This window comes from Haliotis rubra, unplaced genomic scaffold (assembly GCF_003918875.1).
Source record: "Haliotis rubra isolate DU_JTF1 unplaced genomic scaffold, ASM391887v1 Scf197, whole genome shotgun sequence".
NCBI classification, from domain to species: Eukaryota; Metazoa; Mollusca; class Gastropoda; order Lepetellida; family Haliotidae; genus Haliotis; species Haliotis rubra.
Genome location: NW_025765969.1, coordinates 1,328,704 through 1,354,593, shown reverse-complemented (window position 1 = coordinate 1,354,593; position 25,890 = coordinate 1,328,704). Strand labels below are relative to the sequence as shown.

General features: G+C 39.5%; 1 protein-coding gene across 7 annotated transcripts in view; it reads right to left on the bottom strand.

Moving 5' to 3' along the window:
* Positions 1–25,890, bottom strand: part of LOC124275018 (zinc finger and SCAN domain-containing protein 12-like) — a 105,171-nt gene that overhangs the window by 77,889 nt on the left and 1,392 nt on the right. Inside the window, exon 2 of one of the 7 annotated variants that reach the window (XM_046710497.1) lies at positions 10,739–12,101. The exons of the other annotated variants lie outside the window; for them this stretch is intronic. Within the exon in view, the coding sequence (XP_046566453.1) occupies positions 11,254–12,101 (848 nt within the window). The 3' untranslated portion in view covers positions 10,739–11,253. Of the gene's footprint in view, positions 1–10,738; positions 12,102–25,890 lie in introns of those variants that run through there. 7 annotated transcript variants of the gene reach the window in all.

Genomic DNA, 25,890 nt, shown 5'->3' with positions numbered 1-25,890 from the left:
CTGACCTATTCACGCCCTTGACAATACAGTTCATCACCTTTCTGCTTTACCACTGCTGCTGTCATGAAAACTACCAGTTCCAGAGCCTCACCAGTGACCTAGATTTCTGACCTATTCACCCACAAAAGACAACTGTGGATCACCTCTGACAAAGAAGACTCATTGCAAAATGTTTTCAGAGTTCCTCAAAATGCACTCTTTCTTATGCCTACTGAGGTTCTTGCTATATCTGTACACACGGCCACACACACAAGGGTACGAGGCATCTCCATGTACTGCCTCCTCATGCAGTCTTTTATTTCTAGGATTTGTGAATGTTTTTCTACATTGTGAACACTGCCAGTGTCTCCTCCTGACCAAACCCGGTCCATCACTATCCTCAAAATATGTCTCTCCATACAAAGGCAGTGAAGCACCTGCTGGAATGCTTGGGACAGTTATACCAAGGCTGGAATCCATTGACATATCTGAAAATAACAAAATATCTTTTAACCCTGACATCTAAATTATGGCCATCCTCACTCCCTCAAGAACTGAATCTGTACATATCAACTTTCCTGGGGCCTTTCCAACATGAGACAGAGTTTCACAGGGATAGGTATGTTCTATGATCCGACAGTCCGAGACTAAGGAAAATTCTGCAACACTGGCTGTTTCCAACTGTTACTCTATCTGGTGGTTATCACAGAATGTGTGCATGATACAATCAAAATCATACAATGGATTCCGCTTTGGTATCATTGAGATTCCTTACAATTATGGAATTAGAGTTATCACAAAAATGTAGTCATTTCACATAAACAGTAAAATAAATCCCAGTTCCCAAAAAATGTACAAATTCTAAAGTACATGCTCATCAAAATTCTAAAATGGACCCTTCTAATCGAAGAGTTTTAAATATGATTTTGGAAATGCACTCATCCCAATAATTTTGTTATTTTAAAAAAAATATTGATGAATAAAATCACAGGTGTAATCACCAATAATAATGCTGATAAAGCTGATGAGACAGGCCACAAGTACCTGCTATGTCCTCAATCAAGTTCACTGGCCTCCCCTTCACCCTTGTCTCCTTGATTTATCCAATCACAATCCTTCTGATGCCTACTTAGACCTCTCGGGTACTTGTAGGTCTTCCCACACACACACGAATACGTTACATTTCTATGAATAGCCTCAATATGCAACTTCTTGTTTTTTAGAATTAGTGAAAGCTTTTCCACACTGTTCACATTGCCAGGGACGTAACTTGTCTGTGTCTGAAGCAATACTGACAAGTGTGCCATAGTCTTTCTGCACATGGTGACCAAATTTCTCTGAGAAAGGGTATCCAAATGTGTTCACCAAAACAGGACCGTGTCTAGAACCATCTGAAAAGTAATAACAGATATGCTCTAAGCTCTGGGAATTCCAATACATTTCTATGAAGATCATGCACAACCAATAATAAATGCATTCGACACTTTCAGCATCAGTAACATGCACGAGCACCATCCGATCACATCAGTTTGAACAAACTTCATTGTTCTATCTTGTAAATATGAAGCATCAGCTAAAGGGTTTTGAACAAGTCCAAGTATACTATCCCAGGGCTCCAGATAACTTTTGGGGGTGTGAGTGTACTTACACATCACATTGCAAGTGGGGTGTACTGAGAATTTTGAAGGAGTACTGACATGTTTTTGTGAGAGCGAGTTGGTGATGTGGTTTGTCTGGACGATTCATCGATCACTATTTCCAACCATGCATTTGTATTTGAAGTCACATGAGAAATAACTGAGCGACCGTGTGATGCGCGAAATGTCAGGTCCGACTGGATATAAATAACAACAGTGTAGTTTTTAGCCAATCGAAAAATAGTGACGCATATCGTTGCATGGCAACGCAAGTGATTCCTACTGTCGGGGTTTCCTCATGTGTCAAATCATGTTTCGCAAAAGAAACTTGACAAGTATTTATCCCGAAATATATTTCCATTTGCACGATATGCACGGAAATTAAATGTTAGACGTACAAAGGTATTTATGTGCGTACATGATACACTTGAAATCTTATATTATGTCGTACTTAATTGATTTTAAGGCGTACATTACGCCCCTTATCTGTAGCCCTGCTATCCTCACACCAGATCGCATTGCCCAAGAGGTAAGTACGATATGTCCTGCAGGTAATTGTTTCAGTGGAGCCCTTGCTCAGAGCTATAACAAGCAATCAATACATAGGATACCATCAATACTTAGACAATACTTGAATGGTCAGTATGGGAAATCACAAAACGATGCATATTACCTACCATAAGAGAGAGAGGATATATTTTGAAGAGGAAATGATAGATTTACTTACAATAAGAGCAGAGAGTAGCATAGCACAACTTGAAATCATTGCAAAACACACAGATTTGGTGGTTGATTGTGATTATGTAGCCACTAAATTTAAACACCATCCCTTTGTTCAAAACCATTTTACCCTTGTTTTGACAACGGTTTATGTTGAGTAAATTCAAAAGGCAAGTCTCTTGTTTCAGAGATTTTGTCACTTCATATTATTTGTTGTGTATTGTGATACTGTCAGTCCGTGATGTGATGCATATCGGGATACATACATGACAATTCCAACGCAACGATATGATACAGCCTGCTAAAGCAATGATACCGTACCATGAGGCCATATCGTTCATTAAGGCAATGAAAGCCTACCATGAAGCAATGATACCATACAACTAAACAATGACATCATACAATGAAGCAACGATATCATACAACTAAGCAATGATACCATACCATACATGACAGCCTACCATGAAGCATTGATACCATACAACTAAACTATGACATCATACAATGAAGCAACGATATCATACAACTAAGCAATGATACCATACCATACATGACAGCCTACCATGAAGCAATGATACCATACAACTAAGCAATGATATCATACCATGAGGCAATGACAGCTATCATATCATACGATATCATACAATGAAGCAATGATATCATGCCATGAGGCAAAGACAGCTATATCATACAGTGAAGCAATGATATCATACAATGAAGCAATGATACCATGCCATGAAGCAATGATACAATACCATACCATGAAGCAATAACATTGTACGGTATAGCATTGACACCACACCATGAAACAATGATCCGAAACCATGAAACAATGATCCGAAACAATGATACCACACCATGAAGCAATGATACCATAATATGAATAAACGATAATGATACCATTAAGCAATGAAACTACAGATGAAGTAACAAAAACATCAGTTCAAGTCTCATTCATAACCTGCCTACCTAACTCAGTCCAAACAGTGTGTAATTAAATACTTCAGTCCTACAAAGGATCTGTGCAGTAGCCTCTCTGGCAGACAAGCCTGTGCCTTCTGAAGGAACTGCGGTACTTGTAGATATTCCCACACATGCACGTATACGTAGTGTCGTTATGTACGGAGTCCATGTGACCTTTCAGAGTGTCCTGACGAGTGAAAACTTTGCCACAAACATTACATGTACAAGACCTGTTCTTATGGAGATCGTACTGAAAGGACAGAGCGGGATCATTAATGTCTACTGCTGCAGTTTCTAGTCCTTCAAGGACCATGTGATGACCAGTTATTTCTGCCAAATCAGTGTTTATACCATGCAAAGATCCAGCACCTGAAAACAAAAGAAACCCAAAAGTACTCTTCTGTGATCTGTGACAAACGCTTTTATTTCCAGAATCAAATTGTATTAATGAACAATAGCAAGCATTGAAAACAGCTTACAATACAAATTCTGAAAGTAAGAAATGTAATTTTATCAATGATCTTGGGTAGAAAAAATTTCCTCAACTGCCTTTCCATCTGGCTATGTTTCTTTCTAAAAAATACATTTTATCAGCCAGGTTTATTGTTTGTGATCTCACATGATAACGAGTCAAAAAAAAATTCCCTTCCAATTTCAGAACACTATTGCAATGGGTACTGTTAACATGTAACTCCTTTCACATCAACTGTTGCCTCTTTTCCTAAAACCAACAATACGGGGTATAAATTCCGTATCAATCCAATAAAGTAGTCTGTGGTCCCAAATTGATCCTCTGAATGCCTACATTTTCTTATCAAATTTTAAAACTGTTTTCCACACCCAGTGGATCATCATCTTTTCATCACTATCCAAACATACCAGTCAGAAGACACAAACCGTATACTCAGTTGTACAGCAGGTCATGATTATAAAATAATGAAAGTGGACTTGCACTTCTTCCAAGCACTTAATTACCATCAGCAGTACATATCAACCCATTTGGATTAGTTTACCATGCTTGTAGCAATCTTCAAGATGTATATCGGCAGGGGACAAAAGAAATGCGTTACACACAATGTACCCTTGGGACTCGAACCCAGGACTTTGGTGTGACAATTTAGGGCTTTAACACTAGGTTACCCAACCGCCCAAACTACATGTACAGCATGTTCAGCTTGACCTGAGCTACTCTACATATGCATGACTCAGGTCAATTGGCACAAACGGCAGGTCACGTTAACTTCACTAAAAAGGGGAGCAGAGAATGTTATTAATGCCTAAAAGCCTGAATAGGAAACATTAAACCATCTCTAGCTTCCTTTTTAAAGAAAGTTAGGACATTGCTGACGATTTCTCGACACTGAGTTGTCAAATGGCGACCTTGTCTCGACTGTTGACAATGAACAGACAAAGGTGCACCCCTTCACAATAATGGACCCAACCAGTTGTGACATGGTCACGCAATGCATTAGTATTCACTTGATCAGGTCAAGCTGAACAAGCTGTAGTAATAACCATGCTGGTGTAAAGTGGCCACTCATGGAACCAGGTGGTCAGGTCAGGTCAGGTCAGGTGGTCAGGTCAGGTGGCTTGGTCAATACATGCCATCACATCTAAACTGATAAGATCATCACTCATAACATCAAACAACCGCTGTTGTCTAACTCGTAAGTAATACCAGTCCTCCACACATGAACATGAAATGAAAACCAATTTCATCAACAACTAGAATCGGATCAAGTCTTTCATTACACAGAATGTCTCCCGTTCCAGGTCTGTTATTCCGTAATAACCTGGGCCTCTCCCATATCTTCCAAGAGTGAAAACGTTAGCGAAGATGTCATCGATCACCCAAAACCATTTTACTTATCAACAGTGTGTTTGATAGGGTCAGATCGAAATCCTTCAACGCACTTCAGCCTGTGCTGGCGGAAACCACTTCGGTATTTGTAAGTCTTCCCACAGACACAAGAGAAGGTGGTTTTGCCATGTATAGCCTCCTTGTGGGCTGTCCGATTGTCAGACCGACTGAACACCTTCCCACATTCATCACATGGGAAGGAGCGGACATAGGCCTCTGCTGCACTAAGGTCGAAGGAGTTCAGGTTGACACAAGCACCTGTCACACTGCCTGTGTTATAGACACATGTCTCATCATCTGAAAGGAACAAAGATTGGAACTTGTATCTCTGTTAGATGTTCATGTAAAAAAATAGAAACTGTTTAAAAAAATCACTGCATCTTCAAGACGTCAAAATTCTGTGTCGTATATCAGGGTCCATGTTTTAGCAAATCAAGGATAGACTGAGTTTAGTTTTAAGCCGCTTTTAACAATATTCCAGCAATATCAAAGCGGGGGACACCAGAATTGGCTTCACACATTGTACCCATGTGGGGAATCAAACCCGGATCTTTGGCATGATGAGCAAACACTTTAACCACAAGGCTACCCCACCAGCAAATCGAGGAGACAGATGGATGGGATTAGAATTGGTCCAGCATATTCTTCTTTGAGCTTGCCATTACAAGGAATAAATCCAGTACTGAATGTACTCCAAAGAAAACAATGATTGACAGCTACAACTCCTGCGCAGCATAAGACACTATGACTTTTGTTGTCGATTAAGTTTTGCTGTTACGAGTTCAAAAATGCTGGTCACATGATTTCCTGTTGGTGCCTTGTGTGACAATGACGTCGGCACGTAAACAGCATGGAAAAAGAGCTGTGCAGCACAAAACATCACGCTGTTTGCATACATGAACATGCAAAACTTGAATCTAGACAAATAGTGAGGAGAGTATGGTTTTACGACTCTTTTAGCAATATTCCATCAATATCATGGTGGGGGACATCAGAAACGGGTTTCACGCGTTGTACCTATGTGGGGAATCAAACCCAAGTCTATGGCGTGACGAGTGAATGCCTTATCCAAAAGGCTCACCCACTGTCCCTGACAAATAGTGGAATATATTTTCGACATTATTTTAAGGTGTAGCTGACTGGTTTGTCATTAGTATTTTGAACAGTATTCTTGTAAATGTGTTCAGAGAGAAGAGGCAACACAGCGGTGTCAGTAAAATGAATGCGATAAGAAGTTTCCATGGCTTCAGTTCAAGAGAAGGATAGTTAAATGTCCATGAACTGTAGCTTGTGTTGTAAGTGTCAAACCTTTACGAAATCAACATGTCTGGGCCTTTTAAGTGACAAATAACATTCAGATTTTGAGGATTTAATAGCCGGCTGTATTTGTCTCTCTGTTTGTCAAATTAAGAGTTGTTACTGACATAAATGCATTGCATAACATTTTGTTTTCAGGTCGTTTTGCATTTTCTTCACTGGTCGGTAACATGAGCAGAGGCATCTGGTAACAGATTGATGCAGTTTCAATCCTGGTATACAATGACAAGCCGACAATCACTGATGTCATTGTGACATATTTCCGCAGCACTGGTGCGTTTCTATTCATCCTGTGACGGCTGAAGTAACTGGAGAAATGTTGTCAGCTGCACTGAACATGACTCATCAACCAGACATCTTTGTCCTGATCATAAAGTACATTCTCTGAAGTTCTAAAAAAATACATATCGAGTTAAATTAATTAGAATATATTTGGCTACTAATGACAAAATTATGATATCCAATAAAAATGAAAACATACTAAATGACTCGAAAAATCATCTGGAGCTCTGCTGGTAAACATCCGGAGGATATGGAGAAGCACCAACAATTCCGGATGAGGGATCCACAACTAAAAATTTCAGGGAAATACAAAGTACTTGTGACACTTTATTTCGAAATCATATGATCATCAAAACAGACTGCTGACAAAAAATTAATATATTTATTCTTGTTAATCTCACACACTTAGGCTTAGGAGGTGAGGTGAGGTGAAATATTTTGAGCTCATATGGCTCATATGCAGCACAGCTGCTTGTTAATCTCACACACTAGCCCAGACTTAAGCTGGTTTTATAGTGCTAGCCCACTGAGATACCATGCCGCAGTGAAGCATGAACACCCCACTCAGACACATTATACTGACTCCGAGCCAACCAGTCCTTATTGTACCCATTAATGCCGAGCGCCAGACAGGGACCAACAAGTACCAAATGTTAAAGTCTTTTGGTATGACGCGGTCCGGGATCGAACCAGCGACCTTCCACTCTCCGGGCAGACGCTCTAACCACTACACCACGGAGGCAGTCTCTTAGGCTTAGGAAACTATTTACAAATCTGTCAACAAAATGGTAGACTGACAGACTCATTTGACCCAAATACAAAGAATGAGCACAAAAGGATGTCAATTTCCCAATATTCAATAAAGTCTCATTTATCACCTCCTGAAAATTGATAACAACTCTTGACAATTGGGTTGCACACATTTGTTTTCCAGGTGACATTGTGTGGAACTTCAAAACATGGAATGGTTCAATTTAGCACAGAAAAAGACTGAGGCTTCATGAGATCAAGACAAGAACTTGACATCAAACTGATGCAAGCACCTGTTAAGTCGACCACCTAACTACTCCCTGAGAATAGATACACAGGTTTTCTTGTGAACCCTCAACCCTGTCCGGTACTTGTACTCTTTCCCACATTCACACGCAAATGTTCTACGATTGTGAACTGCATTCATATGATTGGTCCTGGTCCCAGAATTGGCAAACACTTTCCCGCATTCTGGACAAGGCCATTCCCCCTTCCGCGTCAGAGACTTTCTCTGAAGGTCATGAACTTGAAACACAGCAGCATTTGGGAAAACCAATGAACCATATTCTGCTATACTTTGGTTTGATCTTTGATAAGGTCTATTGTCTGAGGTCTGTTCATGTCTTGTAATGTCTGCATTGACAGCCATATGATGATCTCTACCGAAAGACCACAAGTTTCCTGAAAGTAACAAAAAGGAAATCTCATTTTTGATGGCCAGTATCTGGAAATTAGGTACCAAAATTTCGAAGTTTCAGAAGCCTTCTACTTAAATTACCAAAATTATGCAACATTTGTGGGTCAAAGTGTGTTATGGTTTCCCAAATTCTGCAAGGATCACAAGTAACTCTTTAACATGACAGTAAATAATTTTGCCCAAAACTTCAAAGCCTCATTTCACAAAAGTTTGTTTGGTCTAGTCAGCTCCTCAAATAAACCACATAATTACATTCAAACCTACCCAAAATGATGTAATGAAATATGTTGAGGTTAGTTGACTCCAAAGTTCTAAAGATCACACAAAGCTGTAAACACGTGAACTGTTAAGCCACACAATTCTAGACTTGTAAGATGACTTGTAAAGCTTCATGTCAACAAGTTAAAATGGCTGAAGTTGTATAAATAACACACAGCCATGTCCAGTCTACCACAGGATCCAGCTGAAGCGTAAACAGAGGATGAAGATCCATGTAACCGAACTTAATGAAGGTCCGGGTTAGAATACTGATTTTCAGTAACCCATGCTTGTCGTAAGAGGCGACTAACGGGATCGGGTGGTCAGGCTCGCTGACTTGGTTGCCACATGTCATCAGGTTCCCAATTACGCAGATCAATGCTCATGCTGTTGATCACTGATTGTCTGGTCCAGACTCAATTATTTACAGACCGTCGCCATATAGCTGGAATATTGCTGAGCACGGCATAAAACTCAACTCACTCAGTTCGATTTCTCATTTGGGTCACGAGTGAGCATGATTTTACATGCAATATTCGAACAATATCATGGCTGGGGATGACCTTCAATTATGGCACATGACCTTCAATTATGGCTGGGGAACAAATATTCATGGCTGGGGGACACCAGAAATGACCTTCAATTATGGCTGGGGGACACCAGGAATGACCTTCAATTATGGCTGGGGGACACCAGAAATGACCTTCAATTATACCCTGTAGGGTATCAAAATCAGAATTTCAGGGTGAAGAGCAGACTTTTAACCACTAGGGTACCCCTTTACCCCATATGGGTCCAGACTTTCAGACCACATGCAGGGGCAACGTTTTACAGCATTATCCTGTAGTTGTAACATTCAGTGAGTGAGTGAGGAAATTTGGTTTTAAGCACTTTTTAGCAATATTCCAGCAAAATCATAGCAGGGACACCAGAAATGGGCTTTACACATTGTACCCATGTGGGGAATCAAACCCAGGTCTTCAGTGTGATGAGCAGGTGCTCTAACTATTAGGCTACCCTACCACCAATGTAACCCTTAGAAGCACTAACGCTGGAATACATCCCCGGTGTGGAATCAAAACTTTGGTCCTCTTCACCATGAGTGAATGCTCACACCATCTACCCTCAAGATAACATTGAATTCAAAAGGACAAACACAATACGAAAACATTGGAAGTTTAATTGAAACCATAAAACATTTCCACTTTATATATATAATGAATCTATAATGAAAGCACTAATTGTCAAATTATTCTCTGAAATTGGTACATTTGTTATTGTGTACCACTAACAAGTGAAAACTGAGGTTATGTCTTTTAAAAGTATAGAAAAAATTATCGCTCAGCGAAATGAAGACATTAACTTGATCATGTGCAACTCAATGCTTGTGCTAATAATGTCCAGTTTCAACTGTTGTGCCATAAGAAAAACAGTGATTATTTAGGACACACAAGTTGTTCATAGTCATTGTGCCATTATTGGTCCACAGATGTCAGTACTTACACAATCCAGCTTCATGGAGGTTTCAGAGGAGTGAGTGAGTATGGTTTTACGCCCCTTTTAGCAATATTCCAGCAATATCACAGCGGGGGACACCAGAATTTGGCTTCACACATTGTGCCCATGTGGGGATTAAACCCGGGTCTTCGGCGTGACGAGCGAACGCTTTAACCACTAGGCTACCCCACCGCCCCAGCTTTCAGAGGAAGTATGGTTTTGTACCACAATATTCCAGCAATATCACGGTTGTTAACACAAGAAACTGGCTTCACATATCAATCACCCATGGGGAAATGTCTTCGAGACACTTTAACCACTGGATTACCTAACTGCCCAAGGTCATCAGACCCGTCTTAATGTGTAAACAGTGTCAATGTGTAAAATATCAAGCTATGCTTGTTAGACAGTCCCAATACAGCCTACAAGCTCTGTTACTGCAGGTTAGTGTTGGGAATTGGTTAAAATCTCATAATTGATGATTGGTTCATTACAACCGATCAATCATCGAAAAAATAATTGGTTCGCGTCATTTATGAAATGTTAATGTACCAAAAAATAAGGAAAAAAACATGTAGTTCTTTGGGGGCAAAATTTCACATCTTTAAAGGATGACTAGTATGTTAGGAACATAAATTTCTTAGAGTCTTTAAGATAAATTCAATCATGACTTGGAACGAGTTTGTAGTGCTTATGAAATGTAACAGACAAAACAAACCTAGTGAAAAATACTGTTAATGAAAACAAGTGTTCCAGATTTGTTTGTGTTCGATTATGAAAAAACATGATCGATTGCTTGGTCGTGTTGTCACTGCGACCAATCTTCGATTATTTCAATTAATCGGACCATCACCACTGCACGTATCACATGTGAAGGACTAGCAACATTGTCAATCAACACAAAAGACAAGTGGACTAAAGTTACCAAGATAATATATGATTACAATCTATTTGTTTTCCAATGAATCAAGATCCAACACATTTATTTAAGCCGATCACCCTTCTGTATTGAATGTCAAATCTCAAAGCGTCGCGTTATCATCAAATTTTGGCCAAAACAGCATAATCCATCCATTACACATTTCAAAAAGCTCTGGTTTTAATGTTTAGTCTTCAGACACACAGTCATGTCCATTTTCTTGATAATTGTTTCAGATAAGATATTGTCATCCCCAGAACAGATTAATTTCTTTCATTCACCTGCCTAAAATATTTGGTCTCCATAAACCTGTCATATTAACATTCTGGATCATCAAGTCTCAGCTCAGATACACAATCAGCCATGTTATAATTCAATCACCATCCTGACTTGAATATTTAGTATCCGAAAACAGTTCACCATCTTGACTACAAAGTTTAGCTTCTGACGAATTGTCATGCTCATCAAGCTTAGTTTCAGACATGGTGTAGTCTACAACATCATCATCTGTGTTTCCTTCACACACTGCACGACCTTCACGACCTGGATTTGTCTCGACTTTCGTGTAATCAACAGCTTCAGCGCCATCTTTCGCCTCCACTCCAACATTATCATGTCTATTTTCCGAAACTGTGTAATCCACTGGCCCATATTCATCAATCATGGATTTGAACTGTTTGTGTCTTCCCTTCCCCTTCCCAAAAGTGATGCCGTGTCTACACTTAAACCTTTCCAACCAACCCAGAGAAGCCTTGAAATCTACATGACCTCGTTGTAGAGCAATCTCCTGGGTCTTGGCCAAGAGGATACGACCAGACACTGGAAAGTCATTCATGATAGCATTTCTATACCACTGTAAAGTAGCATCATCAACATCTTCATACTGGACGCTTCGGAGACGTTTACGAGTTGGGTTGAAGCTGCATTCTAAATAAGCGGTTTTGATTCTATCAGCCTGTTTTAACCACGTGGACAGTGTGTTCGGGGGAACTCCAAACTCCCTGGCTATTTGGGCCTTGGATTGCTGTCCCTTCTCCACCTCCAACAGGGCTAAGAACTTTGTTTCTAAGGATTTCACAGTCAGTTTCCTTTTCTTAGGCTCAAACACGGTCATTTGTCTTTGTAACGTGCCTGTTGATAGGTCACCTGATGTATCAAACACAGTTGCTGATTGGTGGGTTTGGAGGTCACCTGACGTTGTGTCAAAGTGTACCTGACAGCCTGAAACAGCAGAAATATGCAAGAGTCCATCAGAATATTCTTTTGTTTCTTAAAGGCATGATAAAATATTTCTCAAACAATTTGTTTTCACGTAATTACGTTCAGACTGTACAATTCATTTCTTTTTAACGGGATTGTTTTTAACTCTTTACATGCCTAAGCATATAGGATTATGTACTCTTGCATATTTTTGTTCTACATCAGGCCAGACATCCACATTGTTGCAGCAATCAGCAGAACTGTCTCTGACTCAACTGTGACATAGCTAATGCCTGCAGAAGGAGTGGAAAGTTCAGTTTTGACTGGACAACAGTCCAAAATCGGGCTGTCTTCAAAGAATCGTATAACTTCATCCACCCATCAAATGAGCAGCACATGTAAGACTGCAGATACCGATTTGGCAAATTTTGATATGAAATTATTTATTGTTATAACGTTATAGGTACATAAAAAAATAAAAGTATGACCAACACAAATATATACCGACATCTTTATTTTCAAATGCAACCTTGCCGGGGCAAACATGGTGATGGCATAACAACCTGAGGATTTTACCTTCTTTTGTGTGAAATAGTTAGAAATCATGACTCAATGATAATTATTTTACAGAGAAATGCATGATTTGATTATATTGACATTGGTAACCATGACGATATCACAAACATTATGTCGCTTAAAACACTTCATGATGAAATCATGCGGAACATCTGAAACAGACTTCTATTGGGTCCAACATACATGACTCATGTGAAACCCTGAAACATTGTAATTACTTGAGACGAAAATATCTAAGAACACATGGACACACAGCACCAGAGATAACCAAGAGAGAAACACAAGGTAGGGGATACACTTCATTAACTACCACAGTTACCCTGGTCACAAGAAAATCTAAGACTTCATAAAATCTAAGACTTCATCACAGAAGATCTTGACCGAAAACATTCAAACAACACATGCAGTGTCTGGCTGAAAGTCCCGCTTTAGTACAAGATTCCTGCATAAACTACACAACAATGTATTATGAATGCATGAATCATTTCTCCCATTTTGAATAGGATCAGCAACAAAAACAAAATTATGAAACCAGCAACACCACCCTTGGACGCCTTGGAGATGGGTATTTTGTTGAAGGAGCTTCATAACAACCTCCTATGCACTCTTCCTCCTTCACAGCGACATTTCATCACATCAATTGCTAAGCATCAAAAGCAGCAAGCTGACAACAGTGTGTGGCTTTGACCGCTGATCCAAAGTCCAAATTGAGCAAAATATTTTCGGACGAGTTAGCACTGCCATTAATAGCCCTAAAAGTCAGAAGTTCTACTGAAAATGGGGCTAAGAGCAATGCTCAGGGTAGTTTTCTCAAACGTTTTTGGTACAGACTGAGAAACTAATAAAAGTTTTGACACAAACTTTGGCAGTGATTTGTCTCAGATCAGCAATTTAACTCAAGGGAATTCCAGATTTAAATTGGCCCCCCAGCAACCTGCACCTTAGAGATGACTAAATGAATATGTTGATCAGGTAAAGTTATTGTCGACAGCCTATCGCACCCCAATGGCATGGATCCTTGACCGTGATATTTTTCACTGTATTGTTTTTTCCAGATTCAATCGTTTATCAGCTGCTGTGATGACATTAAGGAATATTGCTGAGACAAGCAGCAACAAAACACTCCATCAGGGAAAGAAACCTTTCAACATTTCCCGCAAGACCACAGGACCAGTGAGTGGACAATAATTGGTGGTCCTGTCTGTACTTCACTGGTCCAAAATAACATTCGTAGATTTACTGAACTATCAATACAAAATTCACTGGCCACAAGGTCCACTGCAAACTTTAGTGGTCCTGATGCATTTTTACTAGCCAGGGACCACAGGACCAGCGTAAATTTCGCACACTGTCCATCCAAGGTTAGGAGTAGACAGTTCCAGGATCCCCGCTAGAAGAAGGTGCACACTCCTTGCTCTGCCTCCAGTGCCTGTGTAACCCTGTACGGTATTTGTAAACCTTTCCACACACACATGCAAACTCCCTCTGATCATGAATGGTCTCGATATGAAACCTTCTGGTGAGAGAGTTTGTGAAGACGCGATCACACTGTGGGCAGGGGAAGGTGCTCAGATGCGTTCCTCCACCTGCACTGCCCAGACCAGGTGTAAACGAGTTTGCGGGTTGGTCATAGTAACTGTAACCAAAACCATGCATACCTGAAACAGCAAAAAGGCCATCTATAGCACTTCAGTCCAGACACCCTTAACAAGACTGTTTAAATCACAGTGTCGGTTTGTGTTTGTCAGCCATGCAAAGAATGTATCAAAATCAGAGTGTTTGTGAGCCATTCAAAGAATATATCAAAAACCAGATTGTGATTTACTTCGGTCATGCAAAGAATGTATCGAAACCAGATTGTGTTTGTCAACCATTCAAAGAATGTATCAAAAACCAGATTGTGTTTGTCAACCATTCAAAGAATGTATCAAAAACCAGATTGTGTTTGTCAACCATTCAAAGAATGTATCAAAAACCAATGGGAGTTTTATACCAGGTTCAATGACATCATAATAATGTTGACAAAATATCAATTCAATTCTTTATTCTGCAGAAAATATCCAAATGATGCACCAATTTGAAGTTGAAAACGTCGAAAGTCCAAGAATGATTTTAAAGCTGCTTCAAGCAATAGTCCAGCAATACAATGGAGGGTCGACCCCATAACTAGACGTCACGCTTTGTAACCATGTCCAGAATAGAACCTTTGTCTTTGACATGAAAAGCTCACACGTTAACCACTATGCTACCCTACTCACTCTAGTTTTAAAGATGACGAAGGATGAACTAAAGTTGCCAAAAGGAAATACCTCCATGTCGTAGAAGAAACAGTACTGCTTCAGAGTTGGACGAACTTAAACTGACAATCTGCAAATAAGCTGCTTATTCAAAACCCTAGCTAATTCCCAGTCTCGTAATCTCAGCTCATAATAGTACGTGTGATGACACCAATATCAACTGAAACAAATGCTAGGAGCTTCAGGATGGAAGTCTCAAAAGTTGAAGTTGAACCTGAACATTGTTCCTGTTGTCACGTCAGCAGACGGCCATCTTGACTCAATGCCACAAACACTGAGCACGTTTTCTCATGCCTCTTGAGACCGGTCCTATACTTATAAACCTTCCCGCAGACACAGGTAAAGATGAGATGCTTATGGACAGTCTCAATATGATAAATTCTGGCAACATGATTCATGAACACTCGGTGGCATTCAGGACATGGGAAGGAGGCTCCATGAGCAGAATCTCCTCGAATAGAACCAGTCACTTGTCCTAAACTGGAGCTGAATGAACTTCCAAATTCAGCCAAACCTGAAAGTAACAAAAGGACCACTCTAGTCTTTACTGAGAAATTTCCCCAGAATTATCAAATGAAGAAAGATTCAACAACTGAAATGTACAATATAGTTTTTTTCACATACACCCGGTTACATTCCACCAATATGCAGGTGAGAGCATCGTCTCTACTGAGACCATCTTTAGTGCTCTCCAACACTGAAGCTCATGTGGCAGATGGCCAGTGACTTTGTTCGGTTTCTGATCACGAGAGTGAGTGAGTTGAGTCGAGTTGAGAACCGAACTTAATGAAGGTCCGGGTTAGAATACTGATCTTCAGTAACCCATGCTTGTAGTAAGAGGCGACTAACGGGATCGGGTGGTCAGGCTCGCTGACTTGGTTGCCACATGTCATCGGTTCCCAATTGCGCAGATCAATGCTCATGCTGTTGATCACTGATTGTCTTGTCCAGACTCAATTATTTACAGACCGTCGCCATATAGCTGGAATATTGCTGAGCGCGGCATAAAACTTAACTCACTCAGTTCAATTTCCCATTTGGGTCACGAGTGAGCATGATTTTACATGATGTTGGCAATATTCCAGCAACATCACAGCAGGGGACACCAGAAATGGGCTTCTCACATTGTGTCCATGTGGGGATTCGAAACCGGGTCTTCGGCGTCATGAGCAAAGGCTTTTTTTTCAATAGGCTACCCCATCGCAGTCTGATCACAAGAAAGTAAAATGTGACCTTAGCCTTCTAGAACCTGACAAGGCAGCTGAGGGATATACCTTACAGGGAGCCGGGAAAGATACTCAGTGGAAAGAAGCTCCAGCAAATCAAGTACACACATTCTAGATTTCCCTGAATTGTTGAAAGAAAATTCTCACTTCTTATGATCTTTCTGAGTCTCTAGAACTTGACCCTGACATTTCCTACTCTTGTGCTGCTCAAGCACAATTGTCAATGAAACAAAAATGTTGAAATACAGAATTTCCGAAACTTTAAAATCATCCATTGGTCCTACTGCAGAAACAACTGGTAATACAGGTTTCTTAACAACCGACTGTATTTATTGCTGGACCAAACCAAACTACTATATTATGCAGACGTGATCCCAGGCCAAAAAAAAGTGTTAGACACTTTCTGTTGACAATGTACTGAAAATCAGGGTGAATATGGTTTAAATAACTTTGCAGAAGTAGATCCCTTACAGACCATAACAGACAAAACGTTCCCACTCATCGAGCTTTTGTCACACTGTTTTGACATGAAAAACCTCTGTCACATGGATTCATTTTAAGCCAAGAGCATGATTTTTCTATCTAACTGTGGAGTGGTTACAAACCTACTCTGGGTTATCCAAACCAACAATCATAGGGACAAAGGTAGACAACTGCAGTGAAGTATGGACTGGCAAGAAACACTTAACAGCCAAAAAGAATCCTGTTCCAGTCGCTCCCTATTTTTAAATCAACCCTGCTGGTGCGCACACTCTCTATTCTGCCTGTGATGCTTCTGCAGGCCAGTTCTGTATCTATACATCTTTCCGCACACACATGTGAAGGACATTCCTTCGTGAACTGTCTCCATGTGATATTTCCGCGACGTGTAATTCATGAAATCTCGACCACAATCAGGGCAGATGTATCTACCAAGTCCCTCCTCAACTCCAGGACCATACAGGCCATAGTCATGACTGTTGGCCATGGACGAGGCCTGACCTTGGAAACCTGAAAATAAGAAATAGTTCAGTCTTCTTGATGAGTTACCTTCCGGTCTAATGGAGGCCATAGCGTTTCTACATAATGCACATAATGTCAGCTTGGACAATTTTGCATTCGGAATAAAGTGTTCACTGATCATTTTTCTTAAGAGCTACACATTGAGGCAGGGGTGGAAATAACTTTAATATTGCTAGTGTACACCGGTACAGTGGCACATGTAAAATCACATGCGGTGATAATTTTCCCTCTATACCGGCTGATTTTCTTGATTTTTTAAATAAATAACATAATTAACATTGGAAAGTCAACTGGACATTGGTACAGCGTGATATACAAATTTCCTTGCCCGACTGGAAAAAACACTGGACTCGGACGTCGGGCAATGGGTTATTTCCACCCCTGTGAGGACTTAATTATGAATTCAGATTAAGATGTTCACTGATCATTTTGTGCCTGATTGTTCTTAAGAGCTACACATTGAGGACTCGACATGAGATGATTCCGTAAACTCGTCCGATACTTGTAAACCCTGCCACAGACACAAGGGAAACTCATCTGTTGGTGCACAGACTCAACATGATATTTCCTGGCCATGGAATTCATGAACACACGGTCACAATCTGGACACGGGTGAGAACCCATGACTGCACCATTGTCTTGTGCCGTTTGGAAAGGAACTCTGTATGAAATCGGATCAACTTTGTTAAATCTCCCATGCTGCTGTTGGTTAAGAGCAGGGTCCCCGAAATGCTGATCACCACTGAAAGACCCATCTCCATAACACTGATAACCTGAAATCAACAAAAAGTTCCAGTTCATCCCACTGATGTCCAGGCGCAACATTTGACAGAAAAGGACACTCTTCCTCAATTCTGAACTTGGACATCACAGCCCCTAAACCAACTTAAGAACACACACCTTTGTCACCAGATAGATAGATCAAGCTTTGTCTGTGAAATGTATGAATACCTTCAAAGACACACGACATCTACTTCAGTCCTTCAGTGCTAAAACCTGTTATTCAGATACTGATCTGTATAAAGTCAGGCCGCGGTAATCCGGTCCTCGTTAATCCGAATCCACCGACTATCAAACGCTACTCACTGGGCACCAAATCATCTCCCTATATATTGTATATAATTGACACCTAGTTAGTCCGATGATTCAGTTTCCGCCCCCGAACGCTGGTCAGTAGGAACGGATTGGACTAATTAAGTTGTAAACAGCTGCGTTAATCCGAACGATTGAAGTTGACCGCGCTGCTGACTGGTCCACCCAAAGTGACACGTTGTTTGTTTAGCGACTTAGCGACTCACCCCTTTGATCCTTTTATCATAAGTGATAGGGAAATTTCGACGACCACGACCTCAGAGTCTCGATAGTAAGGAAAGATATCAAGGGGAAGTAACTCGGTGCATATACTGTGGTTTCAGCAGTACGAATGTTTCACTATCCGAATGGGTTTTTTTAAAAACCAAAGTGTTCGTATTAACGAGGTCTGACTGTATATTCATAATCATAACTGCACCGGATTGCACATTGTTTCATGATCCTGTGGAAGGTCAGTCAAAGCCCAAGAGTGAGTGAGTATGGTTTTACATTGCTTTTAGCAACATTCCAGCAATATTACAGCAGGAGACGCAAGAAATGGGCGTCACAATTCGTCAAACAGAAATCAGCTACACATACTCAGTCCAAGCAAAAAGCTTATGTTGAGATGGTCTAAAGCATTCGTAAGTATGTTCATAAGGAACATTTAATATAACAGTAAAAAATACAAAAATATTATTTCCAGCACTTCCCTTTGGGACTTGGCATTAAACTAGTCAACCATTCACCGTTCATTTTCGTTGTGACTGGAAACTAACACAGGAATATTGGTGATACACAAGTCCAGATCGATATTTGTAGAACTTCCCACAAACACACGTAAACTTGATTTTATCATGGATAGCTTGACGGTGATACCGTAAGCCACTGACATCTGCGAACACTTTATCACACTTATTACAAGCATGTTTTTTTTGGAAATGTTCTCTGTTTACGCTCTGTGTATTAACACCCATTGAGAACGATCTTTCATTCAACTGTGAACCCCAAGGGGAATGACCTTGACCCTGACCCTGTAGCAATGAACTATATTGGTTCTTTGTGTTATTCCCTGAATGGCCCATATTGTATTCTGAAAAAAAGAAAAGAAAACAAACTAGAAATCACTGCCTTTATTTAGAACAGTTCTCTGGGGATAATTTCCTCCGAACCTTTAAAAACAAACCAAGCACAAACGACATTCACAGTCTTACAGAATTCAAGATTATGATTTGGCTGGTCCGAATTAAACAATGGAACCCTTTACAGCTGAACCACTTTCAAATCTGAACTTGAGCCCTTGACACATAAAAACAGCATTTAAGGGTTGAGTGACTCCCAGATTTTGCCTGTATTCTAACACAGACAAGTGCCAGTGAAACAATGATACCCAGAACATGAAACTTCATCCTGTTCAACTGAAACAGCTCTTGAAAGGACAGGATCATTTCCACAGAACCTTCAAGCCCATTCTCCATAAAAGACATTCAGAATCTTCAATGAAATCAATTATTCCTCTGTTGCTTAGCGATTTTGCAGGTTTTACATGGTTTAGCAAGCCTGGCTTGTATTTATACACACGACCACACACGCACTCATGAACCTCATCTGGTCATGTATGGCTTGTTTGTGGTTAAGCAGAGCCCCAGAATCAGCGAATGTCTTGCTGCACTGAGGACAAGGAAACTGTTTCCTAAGATATGGGACCACTATGTTTTGTCCAATCACTGTGGATGGTCTTGCACTGTGTTCCTGTTCAGGCCAAGTGTGAGAGTTGTCATAATAACTATCTAAATAACCCTGCCTCGGTGCCCAATCTGAAAGCAATAAAAAGCCTACATGTACCAATATATCTGGTCACTTTGGTGCAAATGAATGGACAAGGTCTTGATGATTGGAAAACAATGCACTCTGGTTCTGGGAGATCAAGTTGAATACTGCATTATTCTACGAGTACTACTGGCACTACGACTCATGATCGCAACCACAAGAGTCGGAAATCAACTTCTATAAACTAGGCAATGGCTGGCGATATTTGACGCGACTTTTACTGACCTAATGATTCTCATCTCAATTTTCACCATATCTGGACAACTCATCTCCCATATCATTGGCAGTGAAAATTTTATAAAGTTAAAAAAGTTGTTGACAAAATGTAGCACTGGAACATGTACAACAGATCAATAGATCAGAGGAAATATTATTATTATTATTATAGGATATTTATATAGCGCACATATCCAGGCAACTAGTGCATGCTCAAGAGCTACAACAGATCCAGGCAACTAGTGCATGCTCAAGTTTTTGGTTTAACGGCAATATTCCAGCAACAACAGATCAATAGATCAGAGGAAATATCACAACAGCTGCACATGGTATCAGACATTTGTCCAAAGCAAAACACTGAGTGATTTTGTGGCAGGTAGAACTTTGTACATAGGTATTTTATTATTTGAATGTTTTCTATTCTGTATATATATATTTATCAGTAGGATAGTTAAGATATAGGTCATGTGTCCCTCAAGCCTTTAACAAACCCAAGCCATGAATATCATCATCTATCAGCAATATTCCAGCAACACCAACATATGCCACAAATTGGCTTTACACACTGTAAGCATTTTTTGAAATCAAACTCTGGTCCTCGGATGCAGAGCAAACACTTTAACCACTAAGCTAACCCAGTGTTCAGAAAGTGGGTTCAGAAAGCCAAGTTCAGAGCTCCTCAACTCAAGATCTGGGCAACAGCTGTTGCATTTATGTTCGTATTTCACGATCGTCAGCCGATTCAGTCCACCACCAGCATCACAACACAAACAGCCAATGATGGTTAACCAGTTCATGAATAATCTCAAAATCTCATAATCTCAGTCATCCACAAAAGGGAAAGCATATAAAACAGTCTGAGTGGATTTCGTCATAGGGAGCAAACTCAAGGGGAACAGCATGGGTGCTGTACGGCCTCCCTGACACCTTTGCTCGCTTGAAGCGATTCAGAACTTGTTTGTGGGCTAGACAAATTTTCACTGGATGTACACCTGGGACATCGGCAAAAACGTTGACATGGAACAATTCCAGCAGCTCTTGCTGGAATTTTATTTTCTTAGGGCCACCGTCCGCTAGCTTCCCACATATTCGACACAGTCTCTTCAACATAAAGCTGTGGTATTTGAAACTATGGCCAGCAACTGAAGAACAATGGAAAAGCCATTGTCAGTGTTAAAGTATACATCAGGCAAAGAAGCAGGCATATCGGTAGAGTATCGGCAAAGTTTCCTTTCCACATCACAGATCTCAACAACATCACGAAAAACTGAAACAATGCCGTCTCTTTGGGCAAGCTATCTGGCTAAAACGTCAATCTCAACTCAACAAAGCAATCATAATCCTTAGACAGAGTTCTTTTTAACTGAAAGATGAACCGCTAAACTGGTATGTAATCTTCTTTGATCCACATGATCCAATCGAAGGTATGAATGTGAAACAATCACAGGCTGTTTCATACAGCCTGATGCTATTGAAAGCTGGTTTATTATTGGACATTACTTGATCAGGGTTTTACCGTGTCTTACAATAAATGTTATAGGTCCTTGCTGGCAGTAGGAGGATCCTGTCAAGTATTGATATGGTGTAGTGTACGTTCAGATAATGAATGAATCCCTGGTCATGTGGTCAGTGCTCATGACTGATGGATGAAATTAGACAGAGGTAACTACTCCTGAGTCACAGTAGGTATTTTTGTGCGTCTCTTTGGATGCAGTATTTGGGGGTTTCTGCGTCCATTCTCCACATTTGTGCGTACTGGACGCAGATTTGAGTGACACGTAAAACCCTGGTGATTATCATTCAGTGTCCCTGGTTCTTGATATCACGTGATCATGCCTATAATTGTTGGCCAAGTGAATGGTCATATTACATCAAACTGTTTCATTTGCAATCGCACTATGCAACGCAGATCTGAACACCAAGCAATCGAATCTTGTCCAAACTGGGCCTAGTACTCCTTGAAATATTCATCTGAAGATCAAGGTCCTTCAAATGGGATAAAGGCAAATGTCAGTATTTCTCAGAGAAAAAGTATTCCCTCGGTCGTCAACATGTCTCGATCCTGATTAAACATCACTTTCACAAAGACTCGTAGTTTTCTTCATTCATCACGAAATATTGATATCAAGTCCGCCATAGCAAAATCCCAACATGTGGTTACACTAAATATAGTCATATCTCACTGAAGTGTGTATCAAACACATAGGGTGTATGTATCTTACAAGCAGTAAAACAAGTTCATCCACAAGAGTATTAGTAAATTATCATATATCAAAAGTATTAGACAACAACACTTACGTACAAAACCACATCTGACCTCTTATGTATAAAACTATATTTTCAGACAATATGATCCACTGCCTTAAATGATCATTTATACATCAATATTACCCAAACAAAATCAACACACTTTAGTTGGAGATGATACATGTCAATGTTCCAAGTTCAAAGATGTGATAACATTATTTATACCCCAAACAAAGACTACATACACATAATTGGTCAAATATGGTCAACAATATTCAATATTAGCCACTGAGACATAGTAACATTCCTATCTGTTCGCTAGTGCATGTTTGATAGCCCTTAATGTTTTTCAGGTAATGGGAAAATATGCAAAATAAGTGAAGACTTGAAATCTATAAAACTAAGTTACATTTACACTTGGGCAATTAACAGCTGGAGGAATTATGTTTATCTACACAAGCAAATCAGTACTTTGATGAGGCACATTATTTTTCAACCTTTGGTAGATAACTTTTTCTCATCCTCAACTTCATGACACTTGTACCATGTTTGACACAGAATTCATAACACATGAAGAAACAATGTTGAATGTGTGCCACTGTGTGTACTCAGGCCAAGGAGTTGTGGTTCAGATTAAATTGGATCCATCTTGCAGCGGTTTTGGGCTTTTTAAAATATTTTATTTTATCTTTATTTCTTGTTTATAAAATTAACAGGTTATAGAATATATCGACAGGCCAATTTCAAAGTTGTTACTGAAGTTTTAAAATACATTCAAGTTTAAAGTTAATCAGAACCACAACTTTTCACGGTCTTACCATCTTCCACATTCCAAGGTGACCAATCAACTACCTCGGTTGAGTCAAGATAACGTACATGGGAAGAAAGAACCAAATTCATCCAACCGTGCAGACTTTATTCATAAAGCAATGCATGTGTGTTTATATGTAATATTGAAGGGTTCTATTTCACCACAAATCCAGGCTTATTATCAAATTTTATAGACTGAATAAAATGGGCTGGGTACATGTTGGCAGTGAAGACTTGAGCTAACAATTTCATCCATATACTTCTCAAATTTTTCTTAGAAACTTTGTGCCAATTATATTGCTAACAGGAGAAAATTGAAAAGTCCAAAATACCAAAATAAAATACAACGGGAACCAGAGCATGAACAAGATTATGGCAGCTTCAGATAATTATGAAATAAAACCCTGTATTATTTAATACTGTGTCAAATATGGTACATACGTGGCTAAAATCTTATTTTGCAGTATTTTACCAATGTTTTGACCTGGTCTATCATTGTTGAGCTTGAGGACGTCCTACCCCAGGCCACAGTTGAGTCAGGAATCCAGTGTGTGGACTTACCTTGTGATGCCAGGAACCACGCCCCCATCATCGCTGTACTGTGGCACTGGGTGTGTCAACATGGCAAGTGACAAGATGGATTAAAGGGAGGAAACTCTTTCCTGAGCAATTTCACTCATCCCTTTTTGACTCTTCTAACAGTTTATGTAGCTAAAACCAGTTTTAATTTCACAGAATGAAAAACCTCACCAGGTTTATCAATCTATCTTGTCACCTGCTAAATAAGTGCATGTGTGTACATAACTAAAAATGGTGCTTAACAATTACCATAAATTAAAACAAGGCACCAACACTGACATTTACTTTTACACACAAAACGTGATTTAATTTTAACATTTTAAAGAAACTGTTTTTGACAGAGCTGGATCATTAACACTATTTGTTGAGAACACAAAGACTTGAAATACGCCAAAACAATAAATGCAAATACACCCTTTAACTTAACTATCATGCAAGCTTTCTGATGTTCCAATCAACACTTAAAGATTAAGTAACAAAGACAAAAATCTATCTGAGTATAAATTGTGTTTTTCAACTGTTCATGTTTACGTGCACCATCAATACTACTCCAGATCATTTAAGGAACACAATACTTTCACATTACAATAATTACTCCATGTCATGAACAGCATAGATGGTATTACAGCATGACAGTAACTATAGCAACATAAAAATCTGCTGATCCTTAGACTTTCTTTGAGAAGTATAAACAGGGACACCTAACTTAACAAATAATAAAAATGTATCTTCGACTATGGTTCAGAAGTTCACCTATCAGTATTAAAATGTTACAGAATTGTAAGTTCTCAATTAATGTTCATGATCAAACTTTGTACAAAAACAAACTGCTGGCAATGCTAAGAACTTGTCTGGGCAACCAAATCCATCAGGAATAATCACAGCACATGTACCGTCAAAGTTAACAAAAATACACCCCGGTGTGGCAACCGATTTTATCACAAGATAGATCTGGAGGGATGTTTCACAACAACATAATTTCCTCGACAGCATTTTTCAAAATGTCATCTCAAACATACTATTTGGGAACTTTTTTTCAGCAATATTGAGGTCATGAACAAAATGTGTTGTGAATTAATTTCAATTTTTAATTTCAATCACTTACAATATTGAACTACTTACTACACAAAAATTTAGGTGGCGATTTACAGTCAGGAAAGGAGCTGAGCACCTTAAATTACATCCTTGACAATTAAGTGCATCAAAGCTCCATTCCATTTTGATAAACAACCTGGGCCCATCCACAAGCAAAGCTTATTATCTTGATCAGTGAAAATGAAAAAACATGTAAATGTCTCTGAATCATTAAGCAATATCAGTTGCTGCAACTTAATTTTTACGATTTGCAAAAACTATGCTGGGAATGTATGGAAGCAGGAGGACTACCAAGACATCTCTTTTTTTTTACATTCTTATAAACTGAATGACCAAGGATACTTTCAAAGTGTTTGCCATTGTTTCTAAATCTGCCTCTCAGCTTGGTAAATGTTTACCCATATGTAGTCATGTTGGATATTTTGTGTTTGTCACCCTTTAGAAATTTTGTGAATCTGTTTTATAAAAACATTAGGAAGGCAACTTGCTTTTGTAATAATTTCCATTATTAATTGAATAAGAAATTACTCTCAATTCAATTACAAATCACCACTTTGAACCCTCAGTTTTTGCTATCAACTCTTCACCAGTGAAGGAAAATATGCCATATGTTTATCAAATGCTCATAACAATGTACCGTTTAAGTTTATTTCCATATTTCAGAATATAGATTCAGCCTACACACACCTTTTGCAGATTTGGGGGGAAAACTTCTGAGTTTGAGATTGTTTCAATACTGCAGGAACGATATGCAACATGAAAAATATTTAACCAAGGCAGGACATTAGTCAACTCTCTTAAACATTTATTTTGACTTTAATATGGTTTGTTGCAGCCCAAATAACTGTGCAATGTTTCCCC